Source organism: Papilio xuthus, unplaced genomic scaffold (assembly GCF_000836235.2).
Source record: "Papilio xuthus unplaced genomic scaffold, Pxut_1.1 DF825928.1, whole genome shotgun sequence".
NCBI classification, from domain to species: domain Eukaryota; kingdom Metazoa; phylum Arthropoda; class Insecta; order Lepidoptera; family Papilionidae; genus Papilio; species Papilio xuthus.
Window position 1 is genome coordinate 5578796 of NW_013532721.1, and position 26990 is coordinate 5605785.

General features: G+C 31.1%; 1 protein-coding gene across 3 annotated transcripts; it reads right to left on the minus strand.

Moving 5' to 3' along the window:
* Positions 1-3034: 3034 nt before the first annotated feature.
* Positions 3035-26990, minus strand: Elovl7 (ELOVL fatty acid elongase 7). Of its 3 annotated transcripts, none has more exons than XM_013322685.1 (9): positions 26962-26990; positions 13416-13561; positions 12727-12834; positions 12151-12231; positions 11587-11643; positions 9553-9658; positions 6051-6187; positions 5223-5378; positions 3035-4569 (listed from the first exon to the last, which is right to left on the minus strand). In XM_013322685.1, exons 2-9 carry the CDS (start codon positions 13554-13556, stop codon positions 4423-4425), a joined length of 933 nt encoding a protein of 310 aa, XP_013178139.1. In that variant the 5' UTR covers positions 13557-13561; positions 26962-26990; the 3' UTR covers positions 3035-4422. The 3 variants fall into 3 exon arrangements, with proteins under 3 accessions (XP_013178139.1, XP_013178138.1, XP_013178140.1); XM_013322684.1 differs by lacking the exon at positions 26962-26990 and adding an exon at positions 26876-26948; XM_013322686.1 differs by lacking the exon at positions 26962-26990 and adding an exon at positions 13643-13661.

The window sequence follows — 26990 nt, forward strand, 5'->3', positions numbered from 1 at the left end:
GAATTAATTTACAGAATAATATTCAAGAAAAAGACTTCGAAGATATTGATAGGTAATTTCAGAAAATGATTGCGTTATAGGCCACGACCAGAAAGAGAACTTCAAGTTTGCAAAATTTTCTTTTTATTGAACTGAGTTAATCAACGTTCCTTTTACAATGCAATTTAAATTTTGCGTATATTTTAAATGTTCTTAATTTTTTACTAACTTGAAAAACATTATTAAAAAGTCATAATATTAAGTAACTTAACAATCCCAAGTTGCTACATAAGTGGTGACTAAGAAAAAAAATTACATTAAATTTAAACATTTTTTTACGCTCATCACCTGATTGTTAAAGTCAAGGAACTGAAGAAAAAATTCAGAAGTCGTCTCTAATTAATACAGCACTTAGGCACTTTAAATTATTTTTTTTACTGGTCTCACAAGTACTGGTGTGTATTTCTTAAAATAATCTTATTATTTAAAATGTACAATAAACAAAAATATAAAAAAAAGTTTCAAGTGCGGGCAGCCAAGAAGGTGCTCATCGCCGACATCAGGGCCCCCAAGGACCGCCCCCAATCGCTAAAGAGGCAAGCAATCGATGGGCATTTATCGGGTCTAGGCTAGGCGCAGAACGGAACGAAATGGAACGACCAGACCAAACGTCCCGTTTAAAACATATTGTTAACGACGATACATTTTAAACACAGATATAGTCTCAGTAATCTACGGTTAGTTTATCGCGTAAATTATTAATTATAAAAGTATTTTTTTTAATAATTTGTATTCCAATCATGTTTCTTTTCAAAAAGAAAACGGTCATATACATTGTATACAATCTTTATATCTAAACCTTGTCCAATGAATGTTATTTACGCCTGTCATCTGTATGTTCCTCTGTTTGTATTATATGTGTGTTAAATAACACGAGCATATACAAATGTATATGCTCGTGGTTGTTAAACATGCAATTGATGTACCTATTTAATAAATAAATAAATAACTAAATATAAAAATAATGTGATCATTAATTATTATAAGTTATGTTAAAGTATTCGTTAGTAATATACTTAACCTCGAAAACCTCAAACTAAAGATCAACAAAAACTGTAATATATTAAATCTACTATTCACTTACTGTAAGTAATCATCACAATGCGTGATATACGAAAATTATAATAAGCTGTAGACATAATATATTATACTTACTTAATCTTTGAAATCTCTACCAAAAAAAAAAACTAAGATGGAACTATCTGCCTCGTGACGTTCGTGAGTCAAAATCCCTGTCTTTCTTCAAATCGCAGTTGCATTGCCATCATCTAAATAAAGCCTCTCGCTAAGTTAATTTCACATTTCCTAGAAATTCCTAGAAAATTCCTAGGACCCTTGATTTAGGGTAGGCTCTGAGCCCCTCAGTGGGGACGTATTGTGATCTGGTGATGATGTATATCTATTGAGATTTTTGTTCTTAATGAGAAATCCTTTTTTAAACATTAGACTTTAAACGTAAATTAATGTAATTAATCATTGATTTACGCTATTATGCTGCAAATTAATGCTTCAGATATGAATTAAAAACTTAATATACGTCAAACGAGATCGCAAACGTATTAATTACACATCTATTAAAATGGGCATTAGAAATGACCTTAGTTGGCAGTAAACAACTTACGGTACTGGTGTCGGTGGCACGGTCAAGGACCGCAAATTGTTAAGGTTCATTCTGTAATGAGATGGCGGAATTTTTCCATATATTTCCTCGTTCTATTGAACTTCGATTACTTTAAGGTCAATTGGATTTGTAATTATTATAAATTAGTGTTTTTTTTTATTAAAATTAATTGTAAAAACAAGCACCGGACTACCTAATGTTAAATTGTTTAACGCCCATGAAATTCTTTGCACAAGAGGAAATAGTAGGTAGATTTACTGCCGGTAATTTAGGAAGGGAGATATTCTCTTTATAAACCCTAAGTCGTAGTTGTTTGTACCACTGCCGCCAGATCCCTACAAAAAGCAATTGTACAGAATTTATATTATTTATTAATAGGCAATTTATCTAAGAATCTTGCGTTTGTGAAATTCCAATCATTGAAATAATGAGGAGGACATCCTGATGCCGGAATCGTTCCAAGGATTTCTTCGGAATAACTTCCATGATAAAGGAAGAAAATTCAAAGGAAATTATAGCCCTTACGAGAAGCTAGTCAAGATCGATGGCCAAATGAATAGAATTATCATGGTTCTTCTAGAACAAAACTACTTTGAAGTTATCTGACCAGTAGTTACAATAAGAATACGCGGTACCCAAGATAAAATATAGTGCTTTTGTTCCTCAAAATTAAGTAACTTACTTAAAAATATTTGTCAATTTGTAATTAATAATATTAGTATGGTCAAAAGATGAAAATATACACAACATTTTTTTTATATCATAAGGTGGCAAACGAGCGAGCGACCTGAAATCGCTGAAATAGCGAAGTGACCGTTGCCCATAGACATACGCAATTGCATATTTATTTATTATTGCCTACCTTTAATCGACGGAGGAGAGGATGCACAGAAAGAAAATATTTTTCCTTTCCATGCATCCACTCATCCGGAAAGTCCACTTCCACTTCCCATCCTTTCCTTATAAGCAAAAGGTTTTTGAGACCAAAATATCTGTATAAAACATATCCCTGTAATTGTCTTCGACAAAGCGGAGATAACAATATATTTTAAACGAAGATTTTGGTTTTAGAAACTCAAGGTTAACAGTGTTTTGTCTTTCTATAATATGTAATATTAGTTTATTTTTCTATAATTTAGGAATTTATTAAATCAACTTGACTGTCGCAGTGCAATTAATTTACGAAACGTAGTTTTCTCCGGGCTTATAATCCGGAAATTCAAGAGCTGTGCCTTCGTAACTAAATGTTGTTTTAAATGGAAATAGAGGGCATAGCTCTAGATGTTTTCTTGCGTAAAAACAATTTCAAAAGAGATTTTTTTGCTATCTGTTGCACTATCGAGGAGATTGTTCAATAAAAATGCCATATAAGTATTTATGATTTATTTTAATACACGTCGCAAATAAAAAATACATTAACAATTGCTTCAATATACATTTAAAGATAATAATTGCAAGTCAAAAACAAATATTACATTTACAATAGCTGTTACATTTCCTGCTGCAATTAAATGAACCATCTAGATTTTTTCTATTGCACAGCGCAAATAGTTTGTAAGCAGATATTATACCTTATTAGTTATTAACCTACGACAACTTATTTCTTGTTGAATAATTGTGAGTTTACACTGATGATATACCATTTCATATTATTGTGATCTTTGTTTTATTGTTTAATGAATGTGGAGGACCACAATATATTATATGTCGCGGCAATGAAAGCCGACGGTTAAATGATGGATTGATCTTTGGTATTCACGCTGACAAAGTCTACATGCGTTATTTTTTTTAAATCATTCCACAGATTAAGCTTACCAAAACTTTTGAATAATTCTTATCGTATTTTGAATGAGAGCTATAAAAGTATAAACAGTCATATTTTTTAATATCGTTATTTATTTTTGCCTTATACAAGTAAAATTATTTATAAGCCTGATTTTTACCCGAACTGAACTGTTTTTAGTATTTTTAAGTACTAAGTTTATTGTATAGAAATAAAACCTTGTGACATGAAAATATTTTATACATGTTTGGAATATATATACATAAACTTTGGTATATACTACAGGTAAAATGGGATAAAATATACATATAAAATTATCATATTAGATAAACAAGTCAACAACGGTGGGGGCTTTTGTAAATAACTGTTTTGTTTATGACCCTTTGACTTGCTTGCAATTGAGAAAACTAAAATTACTTTTAACATTGAGAATACAAAACCACATTTCGTTTCTTAACTGACCTTTGGAAATTACAAAACTAAAATAATTCCTTCTAAAAAAATGAAAGTATACAAAATAAGACAACGTAAAATACAAATATAATCGAGTATTTTTATCAAAAACGATATGAAAATTACTACGATAGGTTTATTTGTACATACTAGTCTTATTTTGTTAAACAATTTTATATAATAAAAGTATTTTTAGAACTAAGATATATGCTAAACTTATAATTACCATTGCAAAAAAAACTCTACATCATCAGAGTTTTATCAAATAAAACTAATTATTAAAAATAATTATATTGTCACTAATTGAGCTTCTTCCGAATAACGGACTGCCGTACTCAGAGACGTGAAGTCATTAAGGTAGTCCCTTACCCAAGATTTAATACAACAAATCTAGACAAAGGGTCTCTTAACGAAGCGATAAAACGTTTCTGAGTGTAGCAGTAAGTTTATTAGGTAAACATCGCGCTATTGCGCCAGGAAAGTTCATCACAGTTAAATATGTCGGCATATGACATAACAGGTTGTTTCATTGCGAGGCGACAGCGCCCGCCATACGTTGTCGTACGTCGCTCAGCGCGGACCCATTGCTGAAGCCGTTCAAGAGAGACAATTTTCCCTCCTTTGTCTCCGATTTGCACGTATCCATCTCTACCTTTACTTTGGCCTTCGCAATCTATGGAATAATAATTATTTTAATTCTTTAAAAACACAAGTCAAAATTAAAGTAAATTTTATGCAAACTTTGTATAACTTATCTACAAAATTTGTATAAATTGACATTTAAACTAATAAATACTGTTATTTAAATAATAACATGTCTTTAATACTTTATTAGAATATAGTTTGCTTTAATTCGTAATTTACGACGTTATTTAAGACGTTAGCTTAGATAAGAAAACTAAAAGCAATTTAAACAAAAATTAAATATTTTACGTTGTCATTGTTTGAATTTAGAAATAAAATTTCAAATATGGACAACTTTCAAATAATGACGTTATTGGTGTTGTTTACTCAATTTAATATAAGGAAGTAAAATAAAATGCAATTAAATGAAGTCATACAAGGCAGATTTCCTTTTATTAATCAAGGCCAAAAGCCGCTGACTGCTTACTGCTTACGCTGATTACAGAATTATCAAATATGTTAAATTATAAAATCTGATATCACGAACTCTATTTTGAATTTCAATTGGTCCCTTATTTCCTAAAAGCCTTGACGTGAAGTTTCTATTTGATAGTCCCGAGTATGAGATAACATTAGTAATAGCAACAAAATAATCTTAGAAGACATGTTAAAAATTGATTCAGTAGTACAAATTTTACATACCTTGGCTTTCTTAAGGTACGCCTGTTTGTAGAAGTCAGAGAAGAGGTAATAAAAGAGAACAGCGTGCATTCCGATCCACCAGACGAAGGCACGAGGATAGTCGCAATCAATGAACAGCAGCTGGAACGCGTGGAAGAACACTAACACGAACTGGACCTGGAATAAAGTATATAAACATTAGATTGTTGCAATACAAAAGTTGAAATGTCAAGGGTGTTAGTCGTAACTCTCCAAAGAACGTTATTAATATTTTATTACATGCTATAACTATAAACTATAAATTAAGTATTTATGCTTTTAGAAGGTAAATGGAACGATTATTTCTCACAATTAATACAGTGCTATCAAAACTTAATAGCGGTTAGCAGTCGCTGTGTATAAAAAAATTATAGCTATTTAAAAATTTGCTTATTTATTTAAAAAAGTATTCGTTAAATGTTGTGGAGGCACAGCTGTTTATGCGCTTCCCTCCACCTACTTCCAAAAGATGCGTTTGCAGCTAACGTGCTACTTTTAATTGTTATAATACTAGATTATAAATTGCAGATAACATTTATTCATATTTTTAGATATTATTAAATACAATTCTTTGGCGCAAATGACTTGCTTTCGTTACAAAGTCTAGTGTCAGAATGAATAGTGAGGGGACACAAACATCGACATTTTAGTAAGGCTAGTGTTGAGTCAATACATTGGCCCACTTCCGGATTTTCTTTCTAACAATATTTATATTTTTCAATATAAAATGTATGAAAAGAAATATTTAAAAATATTTTAATGAACGATATTAGAATAGATATTATAGAAATGATTGGCGAAATATCTTACCATTTGCAGCGCAGTGAGGTACTTCTTCCACCAGAGGAATTTCTGCACCTTGGGGCCCAGTGCGGCGAGCAGATAGTACGAGTACATTATAATGTGCACGAACGTGTTAAGCATGCCGAAGAATGTTGAGTGACCACCTGTGTGGAGACAACAAAATGACATAATGATGACAAATCAAGTAGGTCTTATGGCGTTGTATCTGGCAGGCGAGATTCGACTGCGCATGACAGATAAGAAAAAATAGTATCATTGTCATTACAGACGACTAGAGAATAAGACTAACGAATATAAAGTAAAGGATATTAACATATGTATATCTTTAGTCTATATTACTTTAGAGTTTACACGCCTAGATAAATACTTTATTGCTCAGATTAAAAGAGGAATTTTCAATGAACTAAAATTTTAAATGTGGGAAAAAGCGGCTTTGTCGCTACAAGCGATCTTTTACAATTAATTACGTACAACAGGAAATGTAAAATTAATAAACACACAGCATGATCATGTGAAATAGATGTTGGATTTTGTTTCTTATCACAATTGATAATGTTTTTTTTGTCTATTTTTTTTAACTATTGTCGGGATCGTTTTATTTTTTAGTGGCCAGAGTGTAATTTTAATTGTAATAAACTTGATCTACGTTGTGATTATATCGTATCACCTGAACACAAAACACAACAACCAAATAATCGCTCTCAAAAATAAAACAATCAACAATATAATTAACTAAACTGATATATAAAAACGGCTAAACACTCACGTATATTCGTCCGGTGGCGGCACCGACTAGTTTCGAGCACATCAGGGGCCCTTCGTCAGGATGAGTGGTACTGGCATTATTTCGCGGACGCGGCCCGACGCTCACTCTGAGTGAGTTCACACAGTGATATAGAAAAAATAATAATACCAGTACCACTCATCCTGATGAAGGGCCCCCGATGGGCTCGAAACTAGTCGGTGCCGCCACCGGACGAATATACGTGAGTGTTTAGCCGTTTTTATATATCAGTTTAGTATAATGGCTCACGAAAGTTTGAATAATTTAATATATTTAACAGTGAAAATTCGCTGTTAAATATGAAACAAAAACATGCACTTTATTCACGTACATTTAAAATATTTTCGTAAAAAAAAAAGATACTCGAAAACTATTATTATAATGCGAAAATAACTTTACACGGAATTATTTTCTTCTTCAGGAACTAATTAATATGTAAGTATATTCGTTTCCAATTGTTAAAGCTACCTACAACGAATAAATTACATTAGGAATTTAATAGAAAAAAAATCTAAATGCGTAGCATAACTTGTTTATTAAAATTGAATAAATCTTGTGTTACAAAGAAGAATTATCTTATTAGTATGCAATAATGATACAGGCTTTGAATACTCAAAAATAACGCTGATTTGCGACCTGTTCTAAATGTATTATTTTTTACTTCCTCGCTTTAAAGGATTTTTCCAATAAAATGGCCTTCATCCGCTTAAATTAATTAAAAATCATGCACCGTTACAATCTTTAAGATTTACATATGTTGGCATATCAACGATTGTTGCTTAATTTAATAAATTTATTTTAAAAAAAAACCTCAATGAAAAGAGGTCACCGAGGTCAATGAACATCCGCAACACCAGAGGAAACGCGGTTGCGTTGCCGTCCTTAAAGAAATATGTATGCTTGCTTCTTGATCTCTAAATCGTAGCGGTGTGGGAACTTTCGCATTTATTAAAGGTTAATATAAAGCTAAAAGTTAAAAATAAAGTTAATGTTAAAAATTGTACCAAAACGACCAGGGAAAAAAATAACTAATTAATTATACATTATTTTTCACAATTATTCATTAAAAAAGAAAAGCAAAAACACTAAAGGTCAAAATAATTTGACTTTAATTTGACGAGAGTTTCCTTACATCAGGAAAACGAAAGAAAAACTTTTCACACTTTGCCATATCGTTATTTTAGGTGACCTTGAATAGTTTGATTTGTCATATGCAATATCCTCATTTTAATTAAATTAAATAAAGAATTTATTTTAGTTAACAAGGTTATATTAAAAATGGCTCCAGATAATTATAAAATATTTGTAATCGAACATAAAATAGAAAGCAAATTTGTACGTACACCTGTTAAATTAAAAGTTAAAATGTGTGGAATCAAGTAGAGATGAATATAAAATATGTTTTAAATATCACCAGTATAAACTGGTTAAAGTGTGATTAAATTGTTAAAATATTCAAATTTATATTTGCATAACTCATGACGATAATTATATAAAACTTCCTTTGATATAGTAACAGGTCGGTGCACTACGATTCTACGTCTCATGGTTCCGTCGATATCATCAAATAGTAGAAAAAAAACTACACTCATGTATAATTGATCTGGCGTTGGCACCAACTTGTTTTTAAACCAGATTTTTTAGCTATAAGCAATTTAATTTGCTCTATTTTTTTGTTTCTCTTTAATTATTATAATAATCAATATATATAAAAATCAATTGCTGTTCGTTAGTCTCGCTAAAACTCGAGAACGGCTGAACAGATTTATCTTATCATGGTCTTGAAATGTTCGTGGAGGTCTAGGGAAGGTTTCAAAGGTGAGAAAAATCACATAATTGTTAGGAAAACCCTAAAAACAGACCTTTTATTTTTCCAAATTAAAGTTTTCTAAATAAAATGTTGAGTCAATTTGAACTTTATTTACTCATTATGTTTTTTTAATTCCGCGCGGACGGTGTCGCGGGCGACAACTAGTCTTTGTTAGTTGTTTGAATGATGTACTTAACTCCGTTTAAAAAAGATTAAAGGTATGTTCGTGTGAGACTGTTTTATATTATGAATTGAATCGAGAACATTCATCACATGCTCAAAAGCTTATGTCACGATTGCCACCGTCGAAATATAGACTTTGTCCTCTGAAGTTGTTCAAATAAGAGGTCCTCGTCATCGTGTATTTGCTCATGGGAGTGCTGTTTTATTACTGACGCGGTCATCTTATTGTATTTAGTCTAGAAAATACTCGAAGATTAAACTAGCTAGGACATGTTTTCCAAAGAGACGGAATAAATAAGTGTGTAGTTAACCATTTCGATATTACAATTTTGCAGTGCTACTATTTTTAAGGATTAAAGTATGTAATTAAAAAATGTATTGAGAAATATATGACATTTTAAAACATGGTATATACCAATTAGAATTAATATGATAATTTTTCTACAACTAATAGTACTACATTGCTACACACAAATAAGTACAGTGGTCTTCACTGGCCGTATGCCACCTTCATAAAAGTGTTAATCGTTTGATCGTTTTTTACGCTTTAGAACAATAAAGGTCCAAAAATCTTGTTACCATAGTATTAATTAAACGATAATAAAAGGATCAAGTCCACTGAATTTTTGTTTTTTATTTATTTTAAACATTACATGTTGGTTTTTTTTCTGTAACTGATACACCGAGAACGAAGGCGACTGTACTATTTATCTTTAATATTGATTACTTACCGGGCGTGAATTTGACGCCGAACCAGACTGACATCGGCATAATGCCGTGATGAATGACATGCAGCTTCGAAACGTGGTCGAACTTCTTGCGCATTACGAAGAAGATCTGGAATAGGGTCATTCATTTTAACAGACAATAATTAATTAAACAACTGGACTGTAACAAGAGAAACAAAAAAAAACAATACAAAGCGAATTACATTTTGGTGCAATCGGCCAGGCTATTAAGACTAAAGGAGAAAGCACATTTTTTCAAATTGACTTTATTAATGAAATGGAAATCCGTACTAAAAATACACATCTTACTTATACTATAAATGCGAATGTTTGGATGGATGGATGGAACGATACATGTATGTTTGTTGGTTACAAGGTTCCTCCAGAATGGCTACTAATTAAATTTTGTTTAATTCCGCGTGGACAGAGTCGCAGGCGACAGCTAGTAACTAACATATATAAATCGAAGGTCGCTATATACATATCAGTCCTAAAATATGTATCATATACATGTGGGCGGTACCGTTTGAAGTGACCATGACGACGTTTCCGGTTAACTTAATCGATTTCGTTTCACCTTATTAATGATCTGCAATTTATAATAACCTTGTAAGAATTAAGTTGTATCATAAAAATGTGAGAACTAATTAATAAACTATGGAAACGCATAATTTGTTATTAAAAAATACTATTTTATATTTTGAAGTCTGAATTAAATTATTTTGTTCATCCGGACGTATATACACTAAATATATACTAAATATCTTTGAAAGAAAATAACACTCTTTTGTTCTAGTATAAATTATTCCATTTAAATAAATACATATTATGTAATGTGACGTACATACTTATTTATTTATGTGTTGCGAATGTACGCAACATTTACATTTAACGTCTATGTAAAGTACATATGTAGCCAATAAATCTAAAAGACAAGAAAATTATTTATGTGCTAATACGTAACACCTAAAACGATTTGATAATATTGTGAAATTGTATTGTTAAATGTAAAACTAGCTGTTCCTGTCTCCTTTCAGAGGATTAAAAAAGTTAATTAGTAGCCTTTGTTTTCTTACAGACTATTATCTATGGCCATATCAAATTTCGTCGCGATCTGTTGTGCCGTTCTGCAGAAACCTACTGTCAAACATATTTCCATCCATGCATCTAAACATTCGCATTTATAATATTTGTAAGATTATTGCTAAACTATGTAATTTTATGAGCAATTAATATATATGCAAATAGATCTTACGTAATCAAGAATATATAAACTGAGTGTCCTTTATATACGTTTTAAATTACTATGTACTAAACATCTGTAATGTTGATAATGTCATGTGTACGCGTAAGTAACAACGTCTACAATTCACTAAATTGATGTCCAAATATTTGATCACAACGTTACAATGGATTGACACTCTGATATTGTTTAGTCATGGAAATATTGGGAAATGTAAGAATGAAAAGGCCATATAAAAAATTAAACTTGTTAATTAATTTATGAATTTGAAACATTGAAATGATAATAATTAAATTAGTATTGTAATATTTAAATAGTAGTAGTATTTAGTAACATAATTTGAAGATGGAATATGGCTGCAAACTTAGGAAACCAAATAAAGTATGGAATGAGTTGCGTGAAAGAGGAAAAAATGGATCGTAATCAGATACGTCAGTTGACAATAATTAGAAGATTACCTATTACATACTATGACCTCCCCTCAACCTTTCCTCTACTCTCTTCCCCCTCTTAGGAAGAAGAGTAAGTAGGCGATTGAGTAATATAATTTATCAACCTAATGATGGGAACTACTAGTAGTTATCACAAAGATTACATTTTCATATTTTAAGAAGCTAAACGCACGGACAGACAGATCAGTCTTGTTTGTTGACAAACACAAACATTGAGACTTTGTTACTGACGTCTGTTTAACTGACGTAAAAAACATAAAACGTTTTATTATTTCCATGTTATTGATAAGTAAATAAAGAAATCTTGTCTTTACGTTATGTATTTAATATAAGAAAACTTACCGTATCAAAGAATTCTGTGAATTTTGAAAAGTAATACCACCAGCATCCTCTCACCGTCTGTTAACAAAAAAGTCTATTAGAAATAATCAAATTAGAATACTACTAAGTAACATAAGGCTAATATAAGTATCTCTTAAGGCCCCCGCACACTTTTAGTCGCCTGGTATTTTGATCATGCGCTTAATCTATATGAGCATATATGGAGGAACGCTCATTGCTATCGCTCATCGCTCTAGAGTGCTTTGGCTCTTAGTTATCTTAGCTGTCATCCATGAGTAACAAACACCGTGAGCTAATCCAGATTATAAGCCGTGACGGATTCTTAGGTAAAGGTATTCTTAAAATCTATTTTTTTTAATACTTTTAAGTCTATGTGTATAAAAGAATTGTTAGGAAGAAAATCAGACATTGTGCCGGTGTATCGGCGCCACACTAGCCTTATTAATATATCAACGTTTATGTCCCCTCACTAATCATTCTGACACTTGACTTGGTAACGAAAGGATTCTAACTAATAATGTCTTAAAGTATGTATATATAATAGTTCTATATGTTTATACTTACACGCATCGCTTCAGGCGATCTTGAGTAGTCGACTGGTTGACAACGGAAACTGTATCCATTGAACCAACCGCTTACTATGCTCTGTAAGAAAGTGGAATAGACAATTATACACCGACAAATTTATTTCCCTTGGTGGGTATAATACGATTCTAAATTTAATTAGAAACTTATAGCTCTAAGAGTGGATTTCTAAGGACAACATCCCCGTTTAAAACATAATTGTTATCTCTGATTGACGATGTGTTGTAAACAGAGATTTTAATTTCGGAAACCAACGGTAAGTTTTTTTTTTTATAACAGAAGGGGGCAAATGGGCAGCGGGAACACCGAGGTGTTTAACGACGCCGATGGACATCAGCAATACCAGAGGAACCGCAGATGTGTTGCCGACCTTTGATATATAAGCTCGCTTCTTGAAGGACCCTAAGCTGATTGAATAGCGTCCATTGAGAGTCTTTGGCAATGAGATTTAGCAAAGAGGTCATGAAACTAAGATTCTTATAATTAAATATTTCGATCTCTCGGAAACTGAAGATAATTTTATATGTTAAAATATAAAAGCACTAAAATAGTTACCTCGTGAAACAACCAGCAACTAAAAATAACTTGAAACAGGTTGTACCATATGAGCACATTCTTTAGTTCGAAAGGTTTTCTGTTTTCCATCAACTTGGGGCCGAGCACCTGCAAATAATCACAATTAGTATTCCGCTGTAATTATTGTGGCGTAAAGGAATTGACACATGACATAATTGTCTTGAACTTGCGAGACAACCATAAAATAACTTGCATATTAATAAACATTTGTAGGCAAATCACTAAACTTGTTTAATTTAAATTATTCTTGAATTAACAAAAGCTATTTGCTGAGCAAAAGCCCTATATGTTCTGCATTGCAACTCCTAATTGTAATTTTTGTTTGATCTTTTTTTTGTGCGTTATGTTAGTTTTTTTTGTGTTTTTAATTGTATAATAAACTAGCTGTCGCCCGAGACTCCGTCCGCGTGGATATATCACATGCGAATATTTATAATATTAGTAAGTTAAATAAAAAGCAGCTCTTCATGACATGAATTCCAAAAAAAAGTGAATAAATAATATCCTATGTGCTTCTTCTGGCTCTAAGCTTCCTCCTCACCAATTTTCAGCCATATCGGTAAAGCCGGTCTTGAGTTATAAATAGTGTAACTAACACGACTTTCTTTTATATATATGGATGTTGCAATAACTTTAAACAGATTTAATGTCTTATTATTATTACTTACTTTGACTGTAAAGACATAAGTGAGACATATCATTAATGTAGGGAACGGCGATGACATCAGGAACCAATCCTTCACTCGTTGATCACTTTTGTTATCCATTAGGTCATGATAACCCGCCACTATCCTATTTAAGATATCCATTGTCACTGTAACAAATAAATACACATAAAACAACAGTTTTAAAAATACAACACTATTATTATACACTAGTATTGTAAGCAACATACAAAAAATATTTTAAATTTTTGTTCGACAAGAGCTTTTAAACAAAACGACTCGACGGTTGCAAACACATTGCTAAATAAGACATTTTCGGTATATCGAGTTTCGAGTTTCGTCTGTCGCGTTCAAGTTTACCGAATGTCAGGGTGGACCAGATGTCCGTTAGTTATCATATAGAAACGGAAAATACGGAAATTTATGCATTTTTTAATTGATCTACTTAGTATAAAACATTCACTTTAAATATATGTCCTAGCTATATGTATTTAATTTAGATTGAAATCTAAACGTTTTTATAACCTTCTAATATAATTAAGTATTGCTATTTTTTATTATAATTAGCTAATTTATTAATATTATGTTGATGTATATCAAGCGTGTAAGTATTACTAATTACTTCCCTTAGGTGACTAATATTTTTCAAATTAAAAATTTATTCATTACGTTTTTATATTTTTTATATAGTTTAAATGGGTTATATTTAAATGCGAAAATTATTCAAAATAAAAGCTTACAATTTTAGAAGGTTACCGAGGAACGTGTGTATTAAAAACTTATGAAAGCTTATTGTGAACCCTGGTTGCCTTTATTCAACACAGGCATTGCCTTCAGGCCATACATATTTGCATATATATGTATACAAAAAGAAAAATAACTTTTTGTTAAAGTCGAAACAAATGAACGACGAAAACGAACAAATTCAAATATTGTTATATTCCAACTATGTATATATAATATTCTAATAAGGACGGATATCAAAATAATAGTCAACATAACCTACGCCTGTCCTGTGTGCTTTGACGTCGCATAAATAGACAACTGAAATCTATTCTCGTATGTCCCTTATCAAATCTTAGGTATTTCTACTTTTTGTGTAGGACAACCGCTTTATTCGATAACCTCAAAGCATTTGCAATATAATTTGGTCATGAATTTACGCTGTATGATTTCGGAGTAGCCGGAGCGTGAATGCGTAGCAATTTTGGCGCGTGTGTTTATTGAGCGTAAATTAATATATTACCAAATATTAATTTACGCGTAATATTGCTACGGTTTGGTAATTTTTTTGTTGGGATATAATATTATTATATTTTAATATAATATTAAGTACTGGAACGTTTTTTGTGTACTTGCTCGGAAGAAATAAGGCTTATTTATTATAAACCATTTTGACAAAAAAACGGGCGTTAATGTTTTTGTTTATACTTAAAATATGGAAGAGGTTTTTATGTGTAAGGAAATATAAATGGCTTTATAATTAGCATCCTAGCATATTACAAATTGTTTCCAATTCAAATTTTTTCAACAACAGCAAAATTCAAATTATGCGTTCTTTTATGAAAATTAATTTTCATCGAGATATTAACTTTATTCGCCTAAGTGTGAAAATTAATATAAATGTATTAAGTCGTACTTTTCAGTGTTATTACCGTATAAGTATACGGTAAAATAAAATTTTATAATAAAATATGTTTAATTTAATAATAAAATAAAATTTTCGAATATTAACTTTAACTAACATGTTGTAAGTTGCAATAAATCAGTCGAGTATTAGAATTCCTAGTAAAATTATTATTATTATTATTGAGTTGCGAAGTTTATATCAGGAACATATTATTTTAATTTAATGATTTCTTATTAATTATCATATTTTAATTTTAGTCTCTAAAATTCGGGATATCTGGATGACGCAAACGCAATTGATTTCAAAAAACTAAAGATTGATCGCATATTAAAAAAAGATGAATAATTTCAAAGTGGGACCTCGTGAGAGGACGCGCCGAGGCGCAGCACGCGTCGATGCCGTTCTTAGCGAGTTTATTGCTCATTGAGCGGCGCAAGCGCAGCCGGCGCATACACACGACGTCATTGTGGTCCCCTCTTCTCCGCCCCGGCCGTGACGCTCAACCATAACTCTACAAACACGTCCTAGAACACTTTCAAATCCCTTGTAGATTCTGCTGCCCTTGGCTACGAACAACAATGCGAGTGGCCCAACCAACAGTCACGTTTAACATTAAAAGACATTGTAAAAGCAATTTGTTATCAATGATTGCACTTTTTATTTCAAATTGACAGTTATTTTGTTAGAGAAAACTTTGTAAGTGAGGCTGACAAAATGAAAAGTGACCAGGCAGTGCATAACGATTTTAAATCCTTTTAGAACACTCTTCCAGTTTTCTGGTTTATTTAATCTTTAGTTAACAATAGGAATTGCAATAAAGTAGAATATAATTTTAGATTTGAAAAAATGTGTTAATTATCAGAACGGTCAAAAGGTTTTCTGTTAATTGGCAGTAATGTCTTGTATAATATCATAAAATATACATCGTAAACTTTATTTTCTTTGAATTATGTAGATGGAATGCCCAAGGTATATTATTAATGTCATAATAAAGAGAAAAAATCATTATTTTTGAAAAAAACTTCTTTTTAATGATTTTAATGGATCTTATTAAAATATAATGAGTGTAATGGAAGGTTAGTTTTCTTGCCGTATTAAGTTTTTATTTGCCCAGCAGTTATGGAACTCATTTGGGACAAACATACGTTAATTTTCATTTATAGAAAAAGTAAATTATATATTGCAAGTTAAATGCTTATAATGGCTGCATAATACCACTTGGAGCTAACATACGAAGTAATTCCGGGATGTTATTTATACCCAGCATAGTTGCGTGTTTAAATAAAAGCGGAAAAAATAAAAAAACCTTGGGGAAATACGGTCTATATAAAAGCTCATTTTCGATCCCTTTTTAAAGCCTTAAATTTTTATTACAACTTTCAAAGTCTTTATCAAGACTTAAATATTTTTATGCCAGATAGAAAAAGTTGATTAGTGATTTATTCAATGACTATTAAATACTTTTTTGGATTATTTTTTACTACTCATCCAAATAGAACACAATAAATAAATAATAGTACATATTATTAGAATGGTATCTAATTTTAAAATATATATATTTTTTTATTTTATTCCAGTGAAACAGACAGACGATGCCATGCGCGGTAGAGGCACGTTAGAGCAAGACGGGTGTTACATAAAAATTGCCTACTTAACATATAAATACACCGCCACTTAGGGTTGTCTTGTCGCCAAACTTAATAGCTGGACAGACCAGTTAGCTTGGCCGGACATTTGGATAGAAAGGCCGGATACTCTACATTATTGAGGATATGTCTCATTATTAGTAATAGGTACAATACAATAACAAAACCGTTTATTTTGGCTGACACGCAATCTAAAAGTCTATCTATGTCCCAGTTTATCCGGACGCCTGGCAACCCTATCGCCACTCTATAAGAACAATAAAACACATAAACATTATCGTATGAACATATCCACTCAAATACCTTGAGAAATAAGTGATATCACTACCATTGTATACAAAAAACGTTGTTACTTTCATTTACGAGTGGTGTTTCCTTTAATTAGCTACGTAATTACAATGGATTGTGTAACCAGGTTTAAACCGGCAATCTCTTAATCGTCTGCTCCACGGGAAAATGAGTCAAGTTCATACATAATGGGTTTACCTTACAACAATGGAAACTCTCTTTTACTGTAAAAATACCACTAATCGTGATTATAACAAAGAAATATGTTTACAGTTTTATTTTTAAACCAGATAATTTTTTTACATTTTTTTTGTTTTTTTTTAATGCGTGTTATGACAGGAAATTAATCGTATTATTTACAATGTCCTTCAATACATTAAATTATTTTTTTTATTTACTTTTAAATATTTATCAGAACTGCGCGTAATTTTGTGATTAAATTGGAAAATAATGTTAAAATATAAAGTTTATAAATAAATTTGTTTGACTTGTGGTATTAAAAAAATAATCTTTTGCGAAACTTTTTTTAAAACATTAAAAACAAACTATGCTGGACATTTTAAAGATAAAACATCAAAACACAATATTTGTGAAACTGTATTGCTAAATATGATGAAGTTTAGAGATTGCAAAACTTTGTTGCACACTCAATTCATGCTGGGAACTATTATTTTAAATGTTGTTTTTTTTTTGCAAAACTTTACGATCTAAATATTGTATTTGAATGAAATGCTCACGGTGATAATTTTCCACGATTATTTTGTTTGTGTTTTAGCACCAAAACCCATTTAAGTAAAGATTTCTTAATTTTTGGGATTCCGTACCTCATAGGAAAAAAAACGAAACCCTTATAGGATCACTTTGTTGTCCGCCCGTCTGTCTGTCAAGACTCTTTTTCTCAAAATCGCGTATATTATTTTTGTATTAAAAATCTCTAGACTCGATGAAAAAGCAAATCTTACTTCTTACTAATATATAAATGCGAATGTTAGAAGGTATCTCCAGAACGAGTGCACGGATCTCGCTGAAATTTGGCATAGATGAACATAGCCTGGAAGAACACATACGCTACTAATAACTAAATTAAGATTTTTAAGTCTGCGCGGACGCAGTTGAACGCGAGATCTATTTAACAATAATTTTGCATCAGTACATGTGTGTAATCTTTGAATATGCATATAGTTGTTTTAATAAAACTGTCAATAAAGGAATTGCGTCGAGGATTTGTCGTAAAGTAAGCATAAAATGTCATTAGGACCGCCACGTGCGAAACCTCCCACATAGCACTCATTAATGTCCAACTTTATGTACTACAACAACAGACTAACAATGTATCAACAACATGCATACAAAAAGCTTTTAATACATTTAAATATTGTTCGTTATTTCCTCATTAAAAAACACATTTATGCAATTATCGTTATAAATATTTCAACAAAACATTAAATCGTCGCATCTTTTAAACTTTAGTATCAAAAAAATGCGATATATTTCCAGAATAATAAAGTTGTTTTGATACGGTTTTATCCGTCTTTTTCTAAGTTCACACAATGAAATGGAAATTTATCTAACAACTACTCAGTCACATAATTGTACACAATCCGTGGAAAAAGTTATGTAGACAACAAAGTCTTGGACCCAAAGGTGACACTCACATTTAGCGTAAATGGTTCCAATAATATATGTTACTGATGTACTCACGTACTATGCAAGCCGTCTTACTAAATAAATTTATCCACTTTTCGCGAGAACACGTCTTCATATGTATGTACATACTTTTAGACATTATTTTTCATTAGACTTTCATTACAAAGTGTCAGAATGATTAGTGAGGGGACATAAACGTCGACATTTTAGTAAGGCTAGTTGTGCCAGTACACCGGCACAGTGTCGGATTTTCTTCCTAACAATACTGACTCAAAAATTTACACAAAACGACCACACAAGTAAGCAAGTGAAAAGCCTATTTAAAGTTGTTATAAGACAGAGGAGAATTTGACGCTTGACATATTGTCATTATAAATCAAAGTTCGTTCGTTGCATTTTAATTATGGTAGTTTAAAACAACAATAAAGCTTTAATAAATGTAATATTTTTGTTTGGGGTGCTACATTTCTTTGATTGTATTTATCTTTAGACGAACATTACACTAAACTATAGTAAATCTTACTAATACTATAAATGTGAAAGGTTAGATGGATGGATAGACGGATATGTTTGAAGCTATCTACGGACATTCTCAACGGATCGCGCTGAAATTTGGCATAGGTGTAAAACATAGTCTGGAAAAAAACATAGGCTTCTATTTAAGTTTCTTTTTAATTCCGCGCGGACGGAGTCGCGTGCGACAGCTAGTTTAAAGCACGATGTTAAAATAACCTACTAATTAGCAAAATTACTGCATACTGGTTGGTATAGGACATTAAGTAATTATCTAACAGGTTGTCTATTGCATGAATAATTAGTAACATTGTATACCACTGACTCACAAACCCTGAAATCATTTCCAGTACTATTTACCACTATTTATACATAACCTTGAATAAATTATATTTCAAAGCCTTATCTTACTAAGACTTTTTAAGAACATAACCAAAAAAATTATCGACATCACAGGGGACCGAAGAGCTGGCAGCTACCTCGGACAAAGAATTAGTTTAGCTATTCAAAGGGGGAACGCTGCCAGTATCTTCGGAACCTTGCCTAAAGGGACTCCTTTTAATAATATATTTTAGTAAATTATTCGTTGTTAATATTTTATTTAAAATCATAGATTTAAGAATATTCATTAGATTTGTTACTAATATTATAAATCCGAATGTTTAGATGGTTGAATATATGTTAGAAAGTATGTTCAAAACAGCGGATATAGATAGCCTGGAAGAATTCATAGGCTTAAAATAATGGCTTAATGGCTTAAATTAATAAAACTGCGCGGACGAAGTCGCGGGCGGCAGTTAGTAGCTTAAAATATTTTTAATCATAAATTGAAATATTGTTGAATATCGCTTAGTATAAATTTATTTCATATATATAAAAGTAAATCATTTAATATGTTAAATATAACATAATTTCAAATTGGTCGATTTTGTTCAGTGTATCGCAGTTAAAATTGTTCAAATTAAGGTTTGTTGTAATTTAGTTTTATTTACACTCTATTTTACATAAGTATCATCAGCTCAGTCTACGACTCCATTTAGGGCTCGGAACTTACCCTAAGTTAAGTGTGATTAGGCCATCGTCTACCACGCGGGCCCAGTATGAGTTGGTTGACTTCATACATAGCTTTTAATTTATTTTTTTGCAGACATGTGCAGATATGTTAAGTTAGTTTTTTTAAAAACAAACATACAATATTGCAATTTAATTGACATCTAAAAGTAAATTTATTTTATAGTATAACTGCATAATAACCAGTAAACCGGTCCCAATGTTCAAATTGCGTCTTGAATTGACATTTAAATGTATATTGAATGCATAAATAATCACAGAATGCAATATTGTAGATTTTGAAAGGTTTTTATAAAGTAAATATATATGCATTTGTGCAACAAAAATTATCTCCTGATATTTATTATTTCATCATTTTAGCAGCCACAGAACAAATCGAATAGACGTTTGTATATCTCAATGGTCGCAACTATTTAAATATATTATTAAACTAGCTGTCGCCTGCGATTCCGTCAGAATAAAGAAATATATTAAGTAGCCTATGTGTTCTACCAGACTATGTTCTACACATATGGCAAATTTCAGCGCGATCCGTTGAATGTCCGTAGATACCTTCAAACATACATCCATCTATCTAAACTTTCACATTTATAATATTAGTAAGATTATAAGTATTAAAATTATCCAATTAATGTGTAAGCCTTAAAAGGGTTTTGTCCTACAATTAATTTGATACAGATGCTGATAAAATTACATTAAATAAATAACTCACAGAATAACAATTTCTGTAGAAGTTGAAACTCTAAATTCTGTTGCATGTTTTGTTGCTTCACTTAATTAAATTCAATATTATGCTTACTAAAAAGTAGGATGAGAACTTTAAAAAGAAATCATAAAATAAACTATCAAAACCATCTCACTTCTCAAGATGATACGATAAAAAAAACTAGACAATTTTTAAATCAAAGCGTAAAAACTTCCTAGTAAGAAAAAACTAGGATATGTTTCACTTCCTATTTTGCATGCAATAAACCAGTCTATCATTAATTTATCTCCTAACATGTTCTTTTAACCTTGTACCGCGGCTTCCTCATCGGCTCGGCCATCTTTATGGAGTCTTTTGAGCAATGTTTACTCATTGTAGTAGAAATTACGCGGTCATCGGTCATAATTGTACAAAATTATTTTAATCTGTTAAACAAAGAAAAATCTTTCAAAGGAAATAAAAAGTTTTATTTTGTTGTTTTTTTACGGGATCATTATTTTATTTTAATTAGACTTCCAATTTTCAGCAATATAATTACGCGTGTAACCCGAACAGATAGACAGCGACCAATTCTACATTCATTCAATATTTTTTATATACGGAAAATGAATACACAAATACCAGAAGAATAACGGATCACCCTATGTAAAATTTCGTTTTAAAAACTTTGAAAATGTAACAATATCAGTGTTACAAGTCTACGTAATATTCGCTATTTAATAGCAAGTATATAAACATTATTATGTAATAAATTAAAAATGAATATGATTTATCCGCGATGTTTATGGCCCCACCTCATTTGAGACAAAACAAACCGTCGGACATTGCCTTTGTGTGTAGTTTATTAATTTATATAATACAGAACCGGTTATTTGTTTATTACGCCATAATATTTTCTATTCATCTTAATAAACATGTGTATGACTAGACTATTCATAATTAAGTCGTTTCCTTACATGCGATCAAAACCGAGGTTATATCCTTGTGGCCTACAACGTAGAAAAGTCAAACTGCCTAACATGAATAGTGGATTTTTATTATTAAATAGTTCCTTTATTGTTTTAGACTTTTCTGTAACTTATCTAAATTCGTATTTTATACATTCGGCATCATGTAACTAAAGTAAAGACTGTCTTTGCGACATCTTAGAAACAAAGTTGTGCGATTTTTGAAACGTCACCGGACGGTTCCACAATAAGCAGACCTTCAATTCATTGTTATATGCTTTTATTGTGATAAGAAACTTGAATAATTAGTGTTCACTTCTCCTTGAAGCGGCTGTCGTGTAGTTTCAATTGCAAAATCGTTTAATTGGCGATGTTGAGTCGCGTGGCGCGGCCGGTGAGATGTTACGAAACATAGCTGCGTTCGGCGCACGCGCATTCCGGGCGAATTCGGAAAGGCTTTGCCGGAAGTTCAATGCCACCAGCTGACGCGATCGCTATTTGAACTCGACGAGCTTTACAGCTACTTGAGATTAATGTAATTATTTTTGAGTACCTCAAATAAATTCCGTTAAGTTCTTTAAAAGGTGAACTGCACAAAAACATGTCGTTGTCTTGCAAAAGCGTTTTTGCTTTAGTACGATTTCGAAGATTAAGAATATCCTTATTCTTAATAATAAAATATTTGATTACACAAAGCCTTATAGCGCAAAAAAAGAAGTTTTAAGCAAGTAAATTTAAAATAAATTAATTGTCAAGTATAGATTTTTTTAATTTATTTTAAGATCTTTTCAATGTTTACCCAGTGTGCAAAGATAAACAACTGGTGAGGCCAACAAATATTTATTTTATTTTTATTATCTAATTTATTACTTTCAATATTATAAAGAACACACAGATTGGATATTTATTTAGGTCTTATTTAATTATATGGAGCCGCAACGAACAAACATTTAACGCTTGACATTTTCATAAATTGAATTCTGTGTAAAAGTTTCATGCAAGATACAAGTCAAAGACCGTAATAATAAAAAAAGAGAAGTAAGACCCAAAAGGCAGAAGATGTTAATTAGCAGTTCCAATACTTATAAGATTTTTTACACTTAAAATGGCCTAGCGAACGATCATTTTCATCATCATCATCATCAGTGCACTGTACGTCCCCACCGAGGGGCTCGGAGCCTAGGGTGGGTTTATTAGGCCATAGTCAACCACGCTGGCCAATCGGAGGTTGGTTGACTTCACGCATATCTTAGAATTTCTTCTCAAATATATGCAGATTGCATCACGATGTTTTCCTTTATCGTAAGAACGTCGGTTAAATGTAAATCGAAAATCGAAAAACACATTGGCGGGATTCGAACCCAGGACCTGCAGATTACAAGTCAAGTGCTTCACCCCTGAGCCACCGATGCTCTAGCGTCGATACTAGCGAACGATAATATTGAGTATTTCTTGTTCATATAAAAACAATAGTATTCTTTGCGTTAACAAACAATGCAGGAACTAAACTACAATTTCCATCGATAAATTATTCTGCGTCTGTAAATATTGTAATGCGATCTTAAAACACAAATATATGTAAACGAATACCGTTGTTTATTGTGATGCTGGCAGTTTGCGTCTGCAGAACTCTGAGCAAGCAATTTAACATTACTCAACGTATTTTTCCATTCTTACAGGATTTCACGTGGATGTTTCCAGTTAATTCTATGATAGATAATTGCTCCATCTCCATCATTATAGTTATATGCCCTTATTACTTTTTTTATTGATGGCTTTATGTCAACGTTGTGATGGCAATTTTTATATCTAGTTTTAAATACCTATGTATATTATATTAATATAGAATTGAACATTTTAAAACTGAGCAAGTACTTTACTACCTACTGTTTATTAAAAAGTAAACATTATATTTTAATTGCAAATCAACCAATCCAGTTTAAAGCAACAAGTTATTCCAGTTCCTTGATGTACCAAAGTTATAAAAAAAAACTTAAATCCGCGGAGCGATAACGACCAAAGGACGGAAAAACCAATGCGGCAAGTTATTTCTGGAAGTTCATGAGAGTTAACAAGTGACCGTGAATCTAAAACCTTTAGTCCATTCGTAATCTTTGTATATTAAAAAAGAAACTAACAGATTCACTTACTGAATGTAAGAATAAATGAATGATGTTCTGTGCCTACAATTTTATTCTCTTCTATTATTTAAATATAAATAAAACACAAGCTTAAATAATATAAGTACATAAATAATAATCTTACATATTCATTTATGTATGTATAACTTTACTATTAGCCTTAGCTGTACTTAACACATGCTAAGTAACGTAAATAACATAGCCACGCGTTCTTTCTTATTTACTAAAAATTACTCAATCTTTTAGTACTGATTTGCAAATCGATGTTGAAACAAATAGAAAAAATTACAACAATATTTTTATGTGAGATTAACATATCAATTTTGATTTCAATAATAAATAAATGAATATTTTATAAGACATTTTAACTCATATTGAACGATTGTAACATAGAATATATTATTAACATAATCACAATGTAACTTGCGTTGTCAAACTATCGATACATTGAATACCGAAATAAATAATCTATAAAAACCTTGTGCTTAATAACTCTTGAGAATTGTTTGTATATTATTATTTTTTTATAAATATGCAACTTGGTCAATGACTTTTGTAAAAGTATCAGAGCATTAAAGCCTTCTTGGATTGCGAAAACAATGTAACCCATGAAAAATGTTAAGACTTTTGTTATCTCAAAAGTGGCAACATATATTAATAATGTTAGGAAAATGTAATATATCACAGAGATTTACAGTTGAATATTTTATTTTATTAGCCAGATATTTGTTGAAGAAACCTAGACGGGTAGAGATTGCGAAACGTCCAATATGCTAGTCAGCGTGTTATGGTGGTTCATTAGATCGATGACTAGCGAAAATATATTTGAACTTTACCCGAGCAAAGGTTAAGGCCAATAGAACTATCTAGAGGTCAATTGATGCAGAGTTACATATGGATAGACACTCCAACTCCAAGTTTAAGATGTCCAAGGTCAGCGTCAACGATGTCGCTTATAAAGAGGAGGAGGAGAGGTCAAATAGCTAATAGGTTGATTCCCAAATTTGAAACATAATAGGATATTATTAATAATTAATTATTGAATTTAACTGCCGTCTTGACATTTTAATACGAGGTTAGAAACGAGATTTATAGAATTGGAATACAAGTTTTGATCATGTAACAAACGCTATATTAATATATATATTTTTTTTAAGTAATTGTTACAGTGAGAAACAGAAAGGTGACCTCTGGAAAAAATTTACCCAGTAATGGCCTACTTTATTAAATAGGAAGTAAAAGTAAAAAATAAATTTTATCCAATTAATTAAATATTTAAATAATAATACACAAATAGCAGATATTTTAAAAAGCATTACCTTAATAACGTGACACTCAAGGTCATTTAATTATTACTTCTTTTAAATCTGGTTCCCGCAATTGCACATTTTATGACAAGTTAATAATGAGAGTATTAAAATTGTAATTAAGGAAACGCATAAATAATAATTACATATTTAATGATTCGTATTAAATCAATTAAAGAGCAATATCTTTATTTATATCTTCTTTACATTCATTAACTATTTGATAGATTTTTGAGATTTTTTTTTATGGGCTAGAGTAGGTTTGTATCGCTTGATCCTATCAGTACTGCATTATGCAGTCTGTGTAAAACGGCCCTAATATGAAACGATTTCTCTTCAATGTCAACCCTTGTGAATGGACAAAAAGGGAACTTTCGCGTAGTAATACGAGGTAATCATAAATTCGTTATACTGCCTTGATACACAGAGGTTCAGAGCAATTTTCTTTTAGCATCTAGGTCATAGTAAAAGATGGGGCCAGTGATGTGCATACAACGAACGTATTTGACCGATTTCAACAAAGGATTAATGCATAATACCATTAAACTACAGAGTTTTATAGATTTGTAGGTGTTTTATACAATTCTAGGGAAAATATAAACGCTAAGTAATAATATACTATGAGATCGATATTAAATTATTCAAGCTTTCGTGAGACATTATACTAAACTGATATAAAATTAGAGCGACGGGCCGCGTCCGCGAAATAATACCAGTACCACTCATCCTGATGAAGGGCCCCCGATGGGCTCGAAACAAGTCGGTGCCGCCACCGGACGAATATACGTCAGTGTTTAGCCGTTTTTATATCCGTTTATGAGATCGAAATGTCTAAGGATTATATTTTTTTCTAGCGGTCGACCGCGACTTCGTCAGTGCAGAATTTAGAAATAATGTGGCCTATAATGTGTTTATGTGCATCGGCTAAAGTCCCGTCAAAATCAATCTAGCCGTTGCGGTGATTACGCGGAATAAACACGGTCTTGCGGACAGACAAATAAAAAAATAGTTTTTCGTTATAAGCAACCTAAATGAAATATTTGTATGTAGGAAATACGTTAATTTATATTACTTGCAGATAGTACAATTTTATTACTTAAAATTATTAATTTTAATACGTTTGTTCAAGTTAATAAATAAATATACATAAGCTATGTATGTAAAACGATAGTAATGTACCGTAAATATCATGATTATGTAATAATTTAATTTTCGCATTTAATACTTTAACCATTGTTTACCAAATGAATGAAGCCGTCTAAAATTAATGTTAGAGGACAAAAAATAAGATAATAATTGTGAAATAAAATTAATTCGTAAAAGTAAAAAGTAAAGTTCCTAACATTCGTTCAAAGTTTGCCCAATTAATTACATTTTTTCATTAATCCATTTCTGAAAAGTTCATTGTATTTCACCTTGATATTTAAAATAAAATCAGGACATTGCATTTTATTTATTTTAATATAATAAAACCAATCCCCTTTTCAAATTAAAAATACAATGACCTAATTAAAAAAGCTCAATTTATGATATTCCTTTAAGATTTATACATTGATTAAAAACTTACCGTTTATGTTAAAACAAGTCACTCAATAAAGCACTTAGTTGTAAAATTTTTAAAAAAATATTTTCAAGTTAAGTGTCCGTCCACACCTGGCTACCTTTTGCGCGAAATGTGCGTC

Bases quoted from the DNA above. Each gene is read 5' to 3' on its own strand.
- Elovl7 (XM_013322685.1), bottom strand. From the start codon at position 13,556: ATGGATATCTTAAATAGGATAGTGGCGGGTTATCATGACCTAATGGAT. The intron at 9,659-11,586 runs GTAAGTTTTCTT...ACCCTATTCCAG, and splicing joins TCACAGAATTCTTTGATACG to ATCTTCTTCGTAATGCGCAA. The intron at 5,379-6,050 runs GTAAGATATTTC...ACTTTATTCCAG, and splicing joins ACCTCACTGCGCTGCAAATG to GTCCAGTTCGTGTTAGTGTT.